This window comes from Scyliorhinus torazame, chromosome 17, assembly GCF_047496885.1.
Source record: "Scyliorhinus torazame isolate Kashiwa2021f chromosome 17, sScyTor2.1, whole genome shotgun sequence".
Lineage (NCBI taxonomy): Eukaryota > Metazoa > Chordata > Chondrichthyes > Carcharhiniformes > Scyliorhinidae > Scyliorhinus > Scyliorhinus torazame.
Window position 1 is genome coordinate 150,837,471 of NC_092723.1, and position 14,492 is coordinate 150,851,962.

The following is a 14,492-nucleotide window of genomic DNA, read 5'->3' on the forward strand; positions in this document are numbered from 1 at the left end:
GTTTGCATGCCCTATTTTAGAGAAATATCACGGCCACGTAGAAGGCACTGAAGATATAACACTAGATATTAGAGTACTTTAAGAGGAATGTAGAGGAAATTGGGGCACTTTTTATTAGAACAAAAATTAAAAAGATGGTGTTCTAAAAATCATGAAGGTTTTTGATTAAGTGAATCACGAACACCACTTCTGCCTGTCAGGAAAATAAAGAATTGCTATTTACATACTGCCTTTCATAGCCCCACGATGCCTCAAAGTGCTTCACTGCCAGTCTGGTGTTTTTGTCATTGTTGTTTTGGAGCAGTTGCCAATTTGCAGACAGAAAAGTTCTGCAAACAGCAATAAAATAAGAAAAAAGTGTTTCCATAGTCCCAGAGAATCGTAAGCCAGTGGTCCCCAACCTCTGTGCTGCGGCACCAGTGTGCCGTGGCCACCTGCACTCCCTCATACATGCCCTTGCATCAAGTCACCCGACAAGCCCCAAATGTCACCGCAGGACCCCTTCAACCGGGGTTTCAGTAAGCCGGTTATTTCTCACCATACACAGAAATGTGTCCCCCCAAGGGAATATCTGAAAATTGAAAGGGGGCGATGAGCTACACTTTGCTTTGTGAAACTTTTAATTTTGTTCAGGCACTAGTTTTGGCCCAGGGGAGAGGGGGGGTCTAGTTGATTTTTGTAATGTCCTGTAAATTTTAGGTGAGGAACACTTCATTTCAAATATCTGCTGAACATTGCAGTCTCGATCTACCTCCATGAAGCAACAGAGAACACAGTTCACAATTAAGATCGTGTGTGTGGTATAATTTTGACAGTGTTGCAATTAGGCATTATAAATTGACAAAAAGAAACATTTCAATCTAATCACGACAGTAAAACTTTATGTTGATATTATCCCCCATTCAAGTGTCCAAAACAATGTTTGTAAAGTATGTAGTCATTATCTAATATTAAATATATTGCTGTCATTTGATACACAGTAGGCATATGTAACAGAGTTACAGAGTGTCACACAAAATGATGTCAATGTAAACCACGTGTCATTAAAGGGAAACAAATAAATTATATGTCTTGTTAAAGACTGTTACATTAAATTCACATCTCGCAATGATAAGCATGTACAATGCATTCCAATAAACTAATTTTGGTGTTTAGATTTGACGTTTAACTTAGTAAATGTAGGAAAGGTTGTTTTCATACAGTGCAGCAATATGTATTTTCCTTGTTTTTCTGGTTGGCATTATTTGGATAGTTTCATTTCTAATAGCTATTAGCATTTTAACTGAAATTATCGTAGCACTGAATATAACGGCTTTGAATTAAACTGAAGTTTAGTCCAAATGCTGATTTTAAAACTGAGCACACAGGATGAGTGGCTGGGTTTAATCTCCCCTGTGAGGCCCACGGGGAAACCATAATTACTCTCCCGGTGAGGCTTGAAGAATACAAGCTTCCCCAGTGGTGGACGGAGGCGTATCCAGCCGGGGCTCGTAAAATTGAGCACATAGGCTGGCCCAAACAGGGACTGGCATGTTTGTTGTCCTGACAGGACTATGTAATATAAATAGTTCGCTCCCCGTGGGCAGACTTTGTTACCTTAATTAAATCTATGTTCTTCCTGGTCATTATATCACTCAATGAGGAAGCACTTTGCTTGTAGCGGATTGCTGAATCACGGCCCCACCCCGCCCCTTGTATGTGATTGGCCCCTGTTGGTCCGCTACTACATTATGCGGCAATCGATTCAGCTAAAAAGAAGTGTGTTTGTCGTTGAATTGTTTGTCTCATTGAAATGTGTCGTGTTACTGAAAAGGTTGGTAACCACTTCCGTGGCCGCTCTCCCCTTTTGAGAGAGAGCTGACTGGTGGTGATTTACCCTAAGGGTCACTACATGTCAGGCGATGGGCAAGATTGAGAAGGATAACCTCAGCCGGTACAGGAATTGAACCAGTGCTGTTGGCGTCACTCCTCATCACGACCCAGCCATCCAGCCAACCGAATTAACTGACCCCCAATAAATTAGTAACTAAAGGGCATAAACTAAAGATTTTCATCACTAAATCAGCCAAAACAATTGTTAGAATATGAAAGACCCTACCAAAAACCATGAGAGGAGCAGAATCAATAATATATTTTTAAAAGAAAAATGTACAACTAATTGAACAAGAAAAATATTAAATGATTTAAGAAAAGAGTAGGGCAAAGGGATGCCAGGCTCCTTTTAGAATGCTGACACAGATGCAAAGAGCAAAATAGTGAGCTGTGCAATTTCTGTGATCATTGGTGTCTTTTCTCATCTTATTTTGAGTTCTTTGCTTTTCAGTGAATTAATGGCTTCTGAAAACAAAAATCAAAGTATTACTAAGTGGGGAGTAATTATTGTATGTCTGCACATGTTGACAAGTGCCTTCATCATGTCTATTTCCCCATCTGTCAATCACCTTTAATGGAATTGCACTAGTGAATTGAACCATATTAACCATCCCCAAATCACTTTCTGCAGATTTTTATGGCCTCACAAAAGTACTAAAGCTTTAGGTTTAAATTTAAATAATCTCCAATCTACAGAGACAGATGTCCACCATTTCATCTCAGAATTATTCGAATGAGCACAGTTAGTTATGTGGTCTCAGCAGAACAGTGAAACCTTATCAGTGGAATATGCCACATTGTACATGCATTATCCTTGTAAACATCATGGCACAAAAAATGCTGTCAAAATTAGTGAGGCTAATAGCAGTAGGTATCATTTATGTTGAAATAAAACAGTAACTCCAGGCAAGGGTAGATATGTGATTAAATTCGGAAATTGAATGTTCCTGTCACAAGTGCACTGCTGCGCTACTAGATTTGCAAAAGCATTGTCTCAAGGTCTGGCTTCCCATTCAAATGTATTGAGTGGTGTGAACTTCCAGTAGTTGGTATATATAAAGTAAATTCTCCACAGAAAGCTAAGTAATTTCAAGTGTAAGTATCCTTTTAATTACCGCCTCTCCAACACTGAAAGCGAGCTATTACAAGTGTGGGGTATCATTCCTTCAAGGTATTGATTGTTAAAGTTTTAAGTAAAATTTAACAAAATTGGGTTACATTTTCTTTCAGTCTCTTTCTTTGCCTCTCTTTGTTATTCTTTTGTAACTATACATATATCACAGAGATAAATTACATTGAATTCCCCCATTCTAACTTATACTTCCTACTTTGTCTCAACTTACGATAAGCAATGATAAAATCTGACAAAGATCACCAAGAGAAAATTTACTCAATTCCAGGTATTTGTTAATTTAGCATAAAATAATTGCCAATTTCTGTGATTGTTTCAAGATTAATAGAATTCTAAAACATTTGGCTATTTGAAATGGAGTTGATGGTGAGATGTGAAAGCAAGAATACTTGAGGGGTGAGCGCCAATGAGCTGGATTTTTTAAATATGTTGTAAGGAAAATAAATGATTATTAAATCATTCTTAAGTACTTTTTGGATAAAACTATCAGTGCAAGCAGAATATAGGGAGCTAGCAAATAATTTAAAAAGCAGGATCTCAAAGGTAGTAATCTCAGGCTGACTCCCAGTGTTATGTGCTAGCGAAATCAAGAATAGGAGAATAGACAAGATGAATACTTGGCTAGAGAGATGACGTAGGAGGGAGGGATTCAGATTCCTGAGGCTTTCGGACCGATTCTGGGGAAGTTGGGATGTGTGCAAGCTGGACAGGTTGCACCCAGCAGGGACGAGGACAAATATCCCTCCAGGGGTATTCACTAGTACTGTGGAGGAGGGTTTATATTGGAATGACTGGGGGTTGGGAACCTGAATATGAAATTCTTAAAAGGGTGCAGGACCCGAGGAACCAGGGTGCATATTTACGTAGATCATTGAAGGTGGCAGGACAGGTGGAGAGAGCAGTTAGTATTCTGGGCGTTATAAGGGCATAGAGTACAAGAGCAAGGAGGTGATACTTGTACAAGACACTATTTAGACCTCAGCTGGAATATTGTGAGCAGTTCTGAGCCCTGCAATGTAGGAAAGTCGTGAATGTATTGGATGGAGTGCAGAAGAGGTTTGCAAGAATGTTTCCAGAGCAGAGAAACTTCAGTTATGAAACTGTTCTCCGTGTAGAGAAGAAGGCTAAGAGGGGATTTGATAGAAATGTTCAGAATCATGAAGGGGATAAACAAGAGTAGATAGGAAGAAACTGTTACCGCTTGTAAAAGAATCGAGAATGAGGGGGCACAGATTTAAAGTAATTTGCAAAAGAAGCAAATGTGATGTGAGGAAAATGTTTTTTCACACAATGAATGGTTCGGGTCTGGAATGCACAACCTGGAAGTGTAGCGGAAGCGGCTTCAATCGAGCAATTCAAAAGGGCATTAGATGATTACTTGAATAGAAACAAGGTGCAGGGGAATGGCACTAAGTTATAATGCTCTTTTGGAGAGCCGATGCAGACACAATGGGCCAAATGGCCTCTTTCTGTGCTGTAACAAATCCAGGATTCTGTAAAGACAAGTCGAAAGACACTGCTAAATCCTCCGCCGTCGGGATTCTCCGTTTTGCCGGCAGCCCGGGGGTTTCCCAAATGCATGGGGCTGCCTTACAATGGGAAACCCCATTGACCAGCCGGCGAAACGGAGAATCACGATGGCATGCCGCACCAGAATTCTGGTACAGCGGGACGGAGAAACCGCTCACTGTATCTAAATGCATGGAGCATTTCTAATAAGGTAAACAAATTAACAATGCAAATAGATGTAAACAGGCATGATATAATTGCGCTCATGAAGACATGATTGCAGGGTGACCAAGGTTGGGAACTGAATGTACAAGAGTATTTGATATTTAGGAAGGACAAGCAAAAAGGAGATGGGGTGTGTTGTTAGTAAAGGAGAAATAGTGCAAGTGATAAAGGATATTGGCTCAGGAAATCTAGATGTAGAATCAGTCTGGTTGGAGCTAAGAAGGAACAAGGGGTGGAAAATTCTGGAGCTGTGTATAGACCTCCAAACAGTAGTGGTAAAGTAGTTAAACTGGAAATTAGAGATGTGTGCAACAAGGGTGCTACAGTAATCATAGATGACTTTAATCGACAGACGTTTGTGATAATACTGTGGCAGATGAATTCCTGAAGCCTGTACAAGATGTTTGTTTAGACCAGTACATTGAGGAACCAACTAGGAAGCTGGCTATCCTAGATTTTCTATTGTGCAGTGAGAAGGGGTTAATTACTAATTTGTTTCTGCAGGATACCTTAGGGAAGAGTGACGATAACATGACACAATTTTTCATTAGGATGCAAAGTGAAATATTTCAATCTGAAACTAGGGCCCTAATTTTAAACAAAGAAAACATACAAAGGTATGAGGGGTGAGTTGGTTGCTATAGATTGGGGAACTTCATTCAAAGACATGATGGTGGACAGGCAATGGTTAATATTTAAGGAATTAGTTCATGCATTGCAACAGTTATACATTCTTTGTGGTGCGAAAACACAATTGTAAAAGCAGCTCAACTATGGCTAACAAGGTCTAGAAGAAGAGCACAGTCTCGGGATACAGCGTAGGCTAGCAAAGACTGAGATGAGGAGGCACTTCTTCACTCAGAGAAGGTGAATCTGTGGAATTCTCTGCCACAGAAGGCTGTGGAGGCCAAGTCATCATAGAATTAGAATTTACAGTGCAGAAGGAGGCCATTCGGCCCATCGAGTCTGTACCGGCTCTTGGAAAGAGCACCTACCCAAGGTCAACACCTCCACCCTATCTTCATAACCCAGTAACCCCACCTAACACTAAGGGTAATTTATTATGGTCAATCCACCTAACCTGCACATCTTTGGACTGTAGGAGGAAACCGGAGCACCCGGAGGAAACCCACGCTGACACGGGGAGGATGTGCAGACTCCGCACAGACAATGACCCAAGCCGGAATCGAACCTGGGACCCTGGAGCTGTGAAGCAATTGTGCTATCCACAATGCTACCGTGCTGCCCGAGTCACTGAATATATTTAAGGAAATCGATAGATATCTAGACAGCAAAGGTGTTAAGGGGTATGGGGAGAGGGGCCGAATATGGCATTACGGTGGAGGAGCAGCCATGATCATATGGAGTGGTGGAGCCGGCTCAAGGGGCCAAATGCCCTACTCCAGCACCTAGTTTCTCTCTAATGTTCACTTTGTATTACCAGTACTTTTAAGTACGTTTTACATCACCAAAAAGGTTAGGGTATTTGTGCATGCTTGCAAGGAGATATCACAACTGACTTATGTCATGTGTGATATGATTTATACAATACTAATTCTTCAGTTTGCTTGTTATTTGTTTAAAAGCCATCATGCATTTTCATTTTCAATAATGCATTGATTTTTTTGTTGTTTTCATTCCAGGAACTGTGGAAAATTATTGCTGAGCCACTTATCAGCAACACAAAGCAATGAAATGTTTGTTGTGATTGAAGTGCATGCAGAGGAGTGTTGCTCATTGCACTAGTTTATTGAAGACTTTTAGTAGAGAAACCATGCCAACTTGCTTAAATAGAAGCTGCAGTAACCTGCCTTACATTGTTCAGTGCTGTATTGATAACTGTAGCATGGAAATTATTTTATACAATGTCCAGCGTCGTAAAAATGTGTTGAAATCAGATTCCTCTGCTGTTTCAACAAGCACTGACCTTTTAGATAAATGTGTCCAATGAAATAGTGAAATAAGAAATTCATACTGTGAAGATACTTAACAGATTATATCAAATAGCTCCCACTAATTTAAACAACATTTTTCTGTTATTGTAAGGACTACCATCTCTTGAGGCATTTTGGCATAGTAAACAGCAGCAGTACAGAACAGTGTGCAAAGAACAATGAACACAGTGCAAAAACCAGCTCCCATCCCACAAGGACCCGCCTAGTTAGCCCCCTAATCTACATTGCCCTAACCCCCCCCCCCCCCCCCCCCACTCCCGCTCTCCCCCCACCCCCACCCTGCTGACGATTAATTTTCCGCGAAGAAGTCGATAAATGGATGCCACCTCCGGGTGAACCCCGACAGTGACCCTCTCAGGGCGAACTTAATTTTCTCCAGACCGAGGAAGCTCGCCATGACCGATAACCAGGCTTCCAACATCGGGGCTTTGAGTCCCTCCATGCCAGCAGTATTCGTCGCCGGGCTACCAGGGAAGCAAAGGCCAGAACGTCTGCCTCTCTCTCCTCCTGGACTCCGGGTCCTCCGAAACCCCAAAAATTGCCACTTCTGGACTCATCACCACCCTTGTTTTCAGTACCCGGGACATAACGTCCGCGAATCCCTGCCAGTACCCCCTGAGTTTTGGACATGCCCAGAACATGTGGACGTGGTTCGCTGGTCCTCCCGCACATCTGACGCACCTGTCCTCCAGTCCAAAGAATTTACTACCATCTCTAAAATAATAGAGAACAGTTGGACTTCAGCACATCATTATGAATACATTTTCAGGCAAAAATCTTTACAAATGAAATGTATTTCCTTTTTTCATTCTTGTATTTCCCACCCTTTTTTAAAAAAAACATACCTAAACATTGCACAAAAAGAAATGGATTGCAGTCGCATATTGAGTCAGAGGCTTAAGCATTTAATCAAACAGGTGAAAGGAGGCCATTCAGTCTACCATGCCACTGCCAGCTGTGTGATAGAGCTACCCAATTATTCATACGTATCTGCTCTTTCTCTCTAATGCTACAATTTTTTCTTTTCAATATGTATCCATTTAGAAAGTTACTATTGTGTCTGCTTCCAACATTTTTCAGGCAGTGTATTCCAGATCATAATGACTCACTACGTAAAATGAATTGCCCTTCATTTGCCTTCGCTCCTCCAGTCCCTTTGCTAATTACCTTAAATTGCTGTGCTCTGGTTATCAAGCTTCATGTCAGTTGCAATTGTTTCCCATCATTCAAACTTTTAAAAAGCCTCAATTAAATCTTTCCTTAACATTCTCTGTTTGAAGGAAAACAATCCCAACGTCCTCTATTATCTCCACAAATCTGAAATCCCTCATTCCTGTTGTCCTAATAAATTTCCTTTGTACCCTCAAAGGCCTTGATATTCTAATGCAACTGCAGCTCAACATTTAACTATTAATTGAATACTAAATATATTTTATTGTGATTGAGATTACTTTAAACTGAGATGTACTTTACAAATATATTTTATGAATGCAGTGCAGTTATATTTTGGTAATAAAATATTTTTTTAAAAGGCAACAATTTATGTATTTCTGTTGCATTTTTCTTACTTCTGCTACACTTCTTCGGCACGTGGAACAGAGATTATTTATTTCAGTGAAGTGGGAAATTTTATGTGCCATGAATGTGTCTTCTGTTTGAAACACATCATTCCGTATCCTTGTCAGTTTTTATTTGCCATTTTGATGGAAAATTTTTAACACCTTGTCTGAGGTAACTTTCCACAGTTTAACTTTTAATCTTGTACTTATTTAAGAATAGCTGTGTTCTTAAATGCCCACTGCCATATTTTAAAAATGTAAACTAGTCATTAATGGAGAGTCACGAACTGCAATTATTTTGCTTCAAGATTGTAGAACCTCTGAGCTGCTACATTATTCTGTTTAGTACATTTTGTTGATTGGAACTTATTCATGCATATTGTACGGATAATAATGTAATTTCATTCTTTAATTTTGAAAAAGATTTCATCCCTACATGCTTAGCTTTATATTTAATCTGAAGGACTGTTTTTCTAAATAAACGCCAGGCATAAACCATAGAACATAGAACATTACAGGGCAGTACAGGCCCTTCGGGTCTCGATGTTGCGCCGACCTGTGAAACCACTCTAAAGCCCATCTACACTATTCCTTTATCGTCCATATGTCTATCCAATGACCATTTGAATGCCCTTAGTGTTGGCGAGTCCACTACTGTTGCAGGCAGGTCATTCCACGCCCTTACTACTCTGAGTAAAGAACCTACCTCTGACATCTGTCTTATATCTATCTCCCCTCAATTTAAAGCTATGTCCCCTTGTGCTAGACATCACCATCCGAGGAAAAAGGCGCTCACTATCCACCCTATCCAATCCTCTAATCATCTTGTATGCCTCAATTAAGTCACCTCTTAACCTTCTTCTCTCTAACGAAAACAGCCTCAAGTCCCTCAGCATTTCCTCATAATATCTTCCCTCCATACCAGGCAACATTCTGGTAAATCTCCTCTGCACCCTTTCCAATGCTTCCACATCCTTCCTATAATGCGGCGACCAGAATTGCACGCAATACTCCAAATGCGGCCGCACCAGAGTTTTGTACAGCTGCAACATGACCTCATAGCTTCGAAACTCAATCCCTCTACCAATAAAAGCTAACACACCGTACGCCTTCTTAACAACCCTCTCAACCTGCGTGGCAACTTTCAGGGATCTATGTACATGGACACTGAGATTTCTCTGCTCATCCACCCTGCCAACAATCTTACCATTAGCCCAGTACTCGGTCTTCCTGTTATTCCTTCCAAAATGAATCACCTCACACTTTTCTGCATTAAACTCCATTTGCCACCACTCAGCCCAGCGCTGCAACTTATCTATGTCCCTCTGTAACTTGTAACATCCGTCCGCACTGTCCACAACTCCACCGACTTTAGTGTCATCTGCAAATTTACTCACCCATCCTTCTATGCCCTCCTCCAGGTCATTTATAAAAATGACAAACAGCAGTGGCCCCAAAACAGATCCTTGTGGTACACCACTAGTAACTGGACTCCAGTCTGAACATTTCCCATCAACCACCACCTTTTGTCTTCTTCCAGCTAGCCAATTTCTGATCCAAACTGCTAAATCACCCTGAATCCCATGCCTCCGTAATTTCTGTAGTAGCCCACCATGGGGATCCTTATCAAACGCTTTACTGAAATCCATATACACAACATCAACTGCTTTACCCTCATCCACCTGTTTGTTCACCTTCTCAAAGAACTCAATAAGGTTTGTGAGGCATGACCTACCCTTCACAAAACCATGTTGACTATCTCTAATCAAATTATTCCTTTCCAGATGATTATACATCCTATCTCTTATAAACCTTTCCAAGATTTTGCCCACAACAGAAGTAAGGCTCACTGGTCTATAGTTACCGGGGTTGTCTCTACTCCCTTTCTTGAACAAGGGGACAACATTTGCTATCCTCCAGTCTTCTGGCACTATTCCTGTAGACAAAGATGACTTGATAAATCCCATCCGGCCCAGGGGACTTATCTATTTTCACACTTTCCAGAATTGCTTTGTAAAGGAATTATATAGTTATTCCATACTAGAAAGAATATGACCAGAATTGAACACACACATTGTAGAATTATGGTTCTGACTCCCCAATATGCATACCCTTTTGAAAAACAAAGACCTGTCTTAGAAACGATAATCCGACACAAAATTAACTATCGCTTGGACAAGTGTGGATTAAGTGAGGAAAGCTAACATGGATTTGTAAAGAAAAATCATGTTTAATTAACTTGATTGAGTTTTTTACTGAAATAACAGGGTTGGTGTGGCGAACATGCCAAAAGGCAATTGACAAATGCAACACAATGGTCTTGCCAGAAAAATTGAGGCATGTGGCTTAAAAGGGACAGTGGCATCATGGATACAAAGTTGGCTGAGTAACAGGAAACGAGAGCAGTAGTGAATTATTGTTTTTCAGACTGGTATACATTGAGGTTTGCCAGGAGTTGGTACGAGTTCCACTGCCTTTCATGATATATATTAAATGGTAGAACCCTCAAGAGTATTGAAAGTCAGAGAGATCTAGGAGTACAGGTCCACGGGTCACTGAAAGGGGCAACACAGGTGGAGACGGTAGTCAAGAAGGCATACGGCATGCTTGCCTTCATTGGCCGGGGCATTGAGTATAAGAATTGGCAAGTCATGTTGCAGCTGTATAGAACCTTAGTTAGGCCACACTTGGAGTATAGTGTTCAATTCTGGTCGCCACACTACCAGAAGGATGTGGAGGCTTTAGAGAGGGTGCAGAAGTTGTGTGGGTTGGGAAGACCCCGAGAGTGAGGAGGGTTTTTTTTTTGCAGCGTAGCAGGGCTAGGGGGGGGACTGGCACTACCGAGCTTAAGTGAGTACTACTGGGCCGCCAATATCTCAATGGTGTGTAAGTGGATGGGAGAAGGGGAGGGAGCGGCGTGGAAGAGATTGGAGATGGCGTCCTGCAAAGGAACCAGCCTACAAGCACTGGCGACGGCGCCGTTGCCGTTCTCCCCGAAGAAATACACCACAAGTCCAGTGGTGGTGGCAACATTGAAAATTTGGGGTCAGTGGAGACGGCATAGGGGAAGGACGGGAGCCTCGGTGCGATCCCCGATAAGAAATAATCATAGGTTTGTCCCGGGGAGAATAGATGGGGGATTTAGAGCATGGCAGAGAGCTGGGATTGTGCAACTGAGGGATCTGTTCTTAGACGGGGCGTTTGCGAGTCTGGGAGCGCTGACGGAAAAATATGGGTTGCCCCAAGGGAATGCATTTCGGTACATGCAACTGAGGGCTTTTGCGAGGCAACAGGTGAGGGAATTCCCGCAGCTCCCGACGCAGGAGATTCAGGATAGAGTGATCTCAGGGACATGGGTGGGGGATGGTAGGGTGTCGGATATATACAGGGAAAAGAGGGACGAGGGGGAGATCATGGTGGATGAGCTGAAGGGAAAATGGAAGAAGAGCTGGGGGAATAGATTGAAGAGGGGCTGTGGGCAGATGCCCTATGTAGGGTAAACTCGTGCGCCAGGCTTAGCCTGATACAATTCAAGGTTTTGCACAGGGCGCATATGACAGGAGCAAGGCTCAGTAAATTTTTCGGGGTAGAGGATAGGTGTGGGAGAAGCCCAGCAAACCACAACCACATGTTTTGGTCATGCCCGGCACTGCAGGGGTTCTGGGTGGGGGTGGCGAATGTGCTTTCGAAGGTGGTGGGGGTCCGGGTCGAGCCAAGCTGGGGGTTGGCTATATTTGGGGTTGCAGAAGAGCCGGGAGTGCAGGAGGCGAGACAGGCTGATGTTTTGGCCTTTGCGTCCCTAGTAGCCCGGTGTAGGATATTGCTTATGTGGAAGGAAGCCAAACCCCCGGGCGTGGAGACCTGGATAAATGGCAGGGTTTATAAAACTAGAACGGATAAAGTTTGCACTAAGGGGTTTGGCTCAAGGGTTCACCAGGCGGTGGCAACCGTTCATTAACTACCTCGCAGAACGATAAAGGAAATGGGAAGGTAACAGCAGCAACCCGGGGGGGGGGGGGGGGGGGGGGTTCGGGTGGGTCCTGTGGTGTGTTTGTATAGATATTTGTACTTGGTTATGTATATTGGATTGTTTGATTTTATTATTTGGGAGAGTTATTATTTTTGTTATGGCAGTTGCCATTTAGTTTATATATTATTTATTTATTTGTTAAAAACGGTCACTGTTATTTATATTGTTTTATTGTTGTAAAAAGGGAAAAACCTTTGTACTGTTTTGTTTGGCCGAAAAATTTGAATAAAATATATTTTTTTTTAAAAAGAGAGGGTGCAGAAGAGATTTACCAGAATGTTGCCTGGTATGGAGAGCATTAGCTATGAGGAGCGGTTGAATAAACTCGGTTTGTTCTCACTGGAACGAAGGAGGTTGAGGGGCGACCTGATAGAGGTCTACAAAATTATGAGGGGCATAGACAGAGTGGATAGTCAGAGGCTTTTCCCCAGGGTATAGGGGTCAATTACTAGGGGGCATAGGTTTAAGGTGAGAGGGGCAAGGATTAGAGTAGATGTACGAGGCAATTTCTTTAAGCAGAGGGTAGTGGGTGCCTGGAACTCGCTACTGGAGGAGGTGGTGGAAGCAGGGACGATAGTGACATTTAAGGGGCATCTTGACAAATACATGAATAGGATGGGAATAGAGGGATACGGACCCAGGAAGTGTAGAAGATTGTAGTTTAGTCGGGCAGCATGGTCGGCACGGGCTTGGAGGGCCGAAGGGCCTGTTCCTGTGCTGTACATTTCTTTGTTCTTTGTTCTTTGTTAAAATGGGTGTAGAGGGCACAATTTCAAAATTTGCAGATGACACAAAACTAAGGAGGATAAGGATCGATTTCAAGAGGACTTCAGCTCATGGAACAAGCAAACAAGTGACAAATCAAATTTTAAGCATAAATGCATGAAGTGATACATTTTGATCGAATGTAGAGAAGCAATTTGAAGTAAAAGATGCGATTTTAAAGTGGGAGCAGGAACAGAGAGACCTGGGCACAAGTCATTGAAGGTAGCATCACAGTTTGAAAAAGTGGTTTAAAAAGGCATATGGGGTCATTGTATATAAAGTTATGTGAAACAGAACCAAGAAGATTATTATAAACATTTATAAGAAAAACTAGTTGAGTATTGTGTCCAATTCTGGGCACTGCACTTTTGGAAGGATGTGAAGGCTTTAGAGAGGGTGCAGGAAAGCATTACGACAATCGTTCCAGGGACTTTAGTTATGCAGAAAGATTGAAAAAGCTGCGATTGTTCTCCTTAGAGAAGAGCGGCTTAGGAGGTTTGATAGAGGTGTCCAAAATCATGAAGGTCACGACATAGTAGATAAGAGAAACTCTGTCCTGTTGGAGAGGTCAAGAACTAGAAAATACTGACTGAAGGTGAATGGCAAAAGAAGTAATGATGGCACGAGGAAGAACCTGTTTTTATGCAACAAGTGACTCCCTTGGAGTATGGTGGAAGCTGATTCAAATGTAGCTTTCAGGGTGGGAATTGGATAATTACCTGAAGATAAAAAGGTTTGGGGGGAAAAGTCAGGGGAGTATGACCAGCAGAGTGGTGCTTACATAGACACAACAAGCCAATTGACCTCATTCTCTGCTGCAATTATATTATGAGTGAACCTTTCATACAAGTTTACCGATATTCATGGTTGGCTCAAGTTTTCAAGGCCTTCTGAATATCTTGATAGTCATGAGTGGTGGTGGGGGAAGAGGGTCAATCTGGGTAGGTGATCCTGGGGTTTCAGGAGTCGGGTGAGTGAGTACGAATGGAGGTCTGGCAGGGTGAAATGATCACAAGTCTGGGGGAATCAGAGACCTGAGGTTGGGGGGGATTAGGGGGCTGCGGTTCGGCCAGAAGCCTTTCCAAGAGGCCTTGGACGTGGGGATCGAAGGCTTCAAAAGAAAGAATAGGGGTGGTGTCACTGATTGTGGCAGTTACTCAAGCAGGAACGCTACATCTAGGAGATGTGTGTAAAGGCACTCAACAAGCAAGCCCCATTGAGATGCAGCTGCCAGGTTCCTTGAGGCTCAGAAAAACTAGGATGACCACAGGTGACGTTGAAAAGAACAGCGGCAACTTATAAAATAGCCTTGAATGGAATTAAACATCCCAAAGTGCATCCCAGAATCATTATACAACAGTATGACAACAAGCTACATATGGAGATATTAGATCAAATAACCAAAAGCTTGGTGAATGAGCGTGGTGGCTCGAGACATATACTGG

General features: G+C 42.3%; 1 protein-coding gene across 8 annotated transcripts in view; it reads left to right on the forward strand.

The window, feature by feature from the left end:
* The window catches only part of mettl22 (methyltransferase 22, Kin17 lysine), a 101,675-nt gene extending 93,443 nt beyond the window's left edge, over window positions 1-8,232 (forward strand). For 7 of the 8 annotated variants that reach the window (XM_072481269.1, XM_072481275.1, XM_072481273.1 and 4 more), the window contains one exon: window positions 6,382-8,232. In XM_072481269.1, the coding sequence (XP_072337370.1) occupies window positions 6,382-6,432 (51 nt within the window). In that variant the 3' untranslated portion in view covers window positions 6,433-8,232. The other variant, XM_072481276.1, reaches the window with a different exon arrangement.
* The last annotated feature ends 6,260 nt before the right edge of the window (window positions 8,233-14,492 follow it).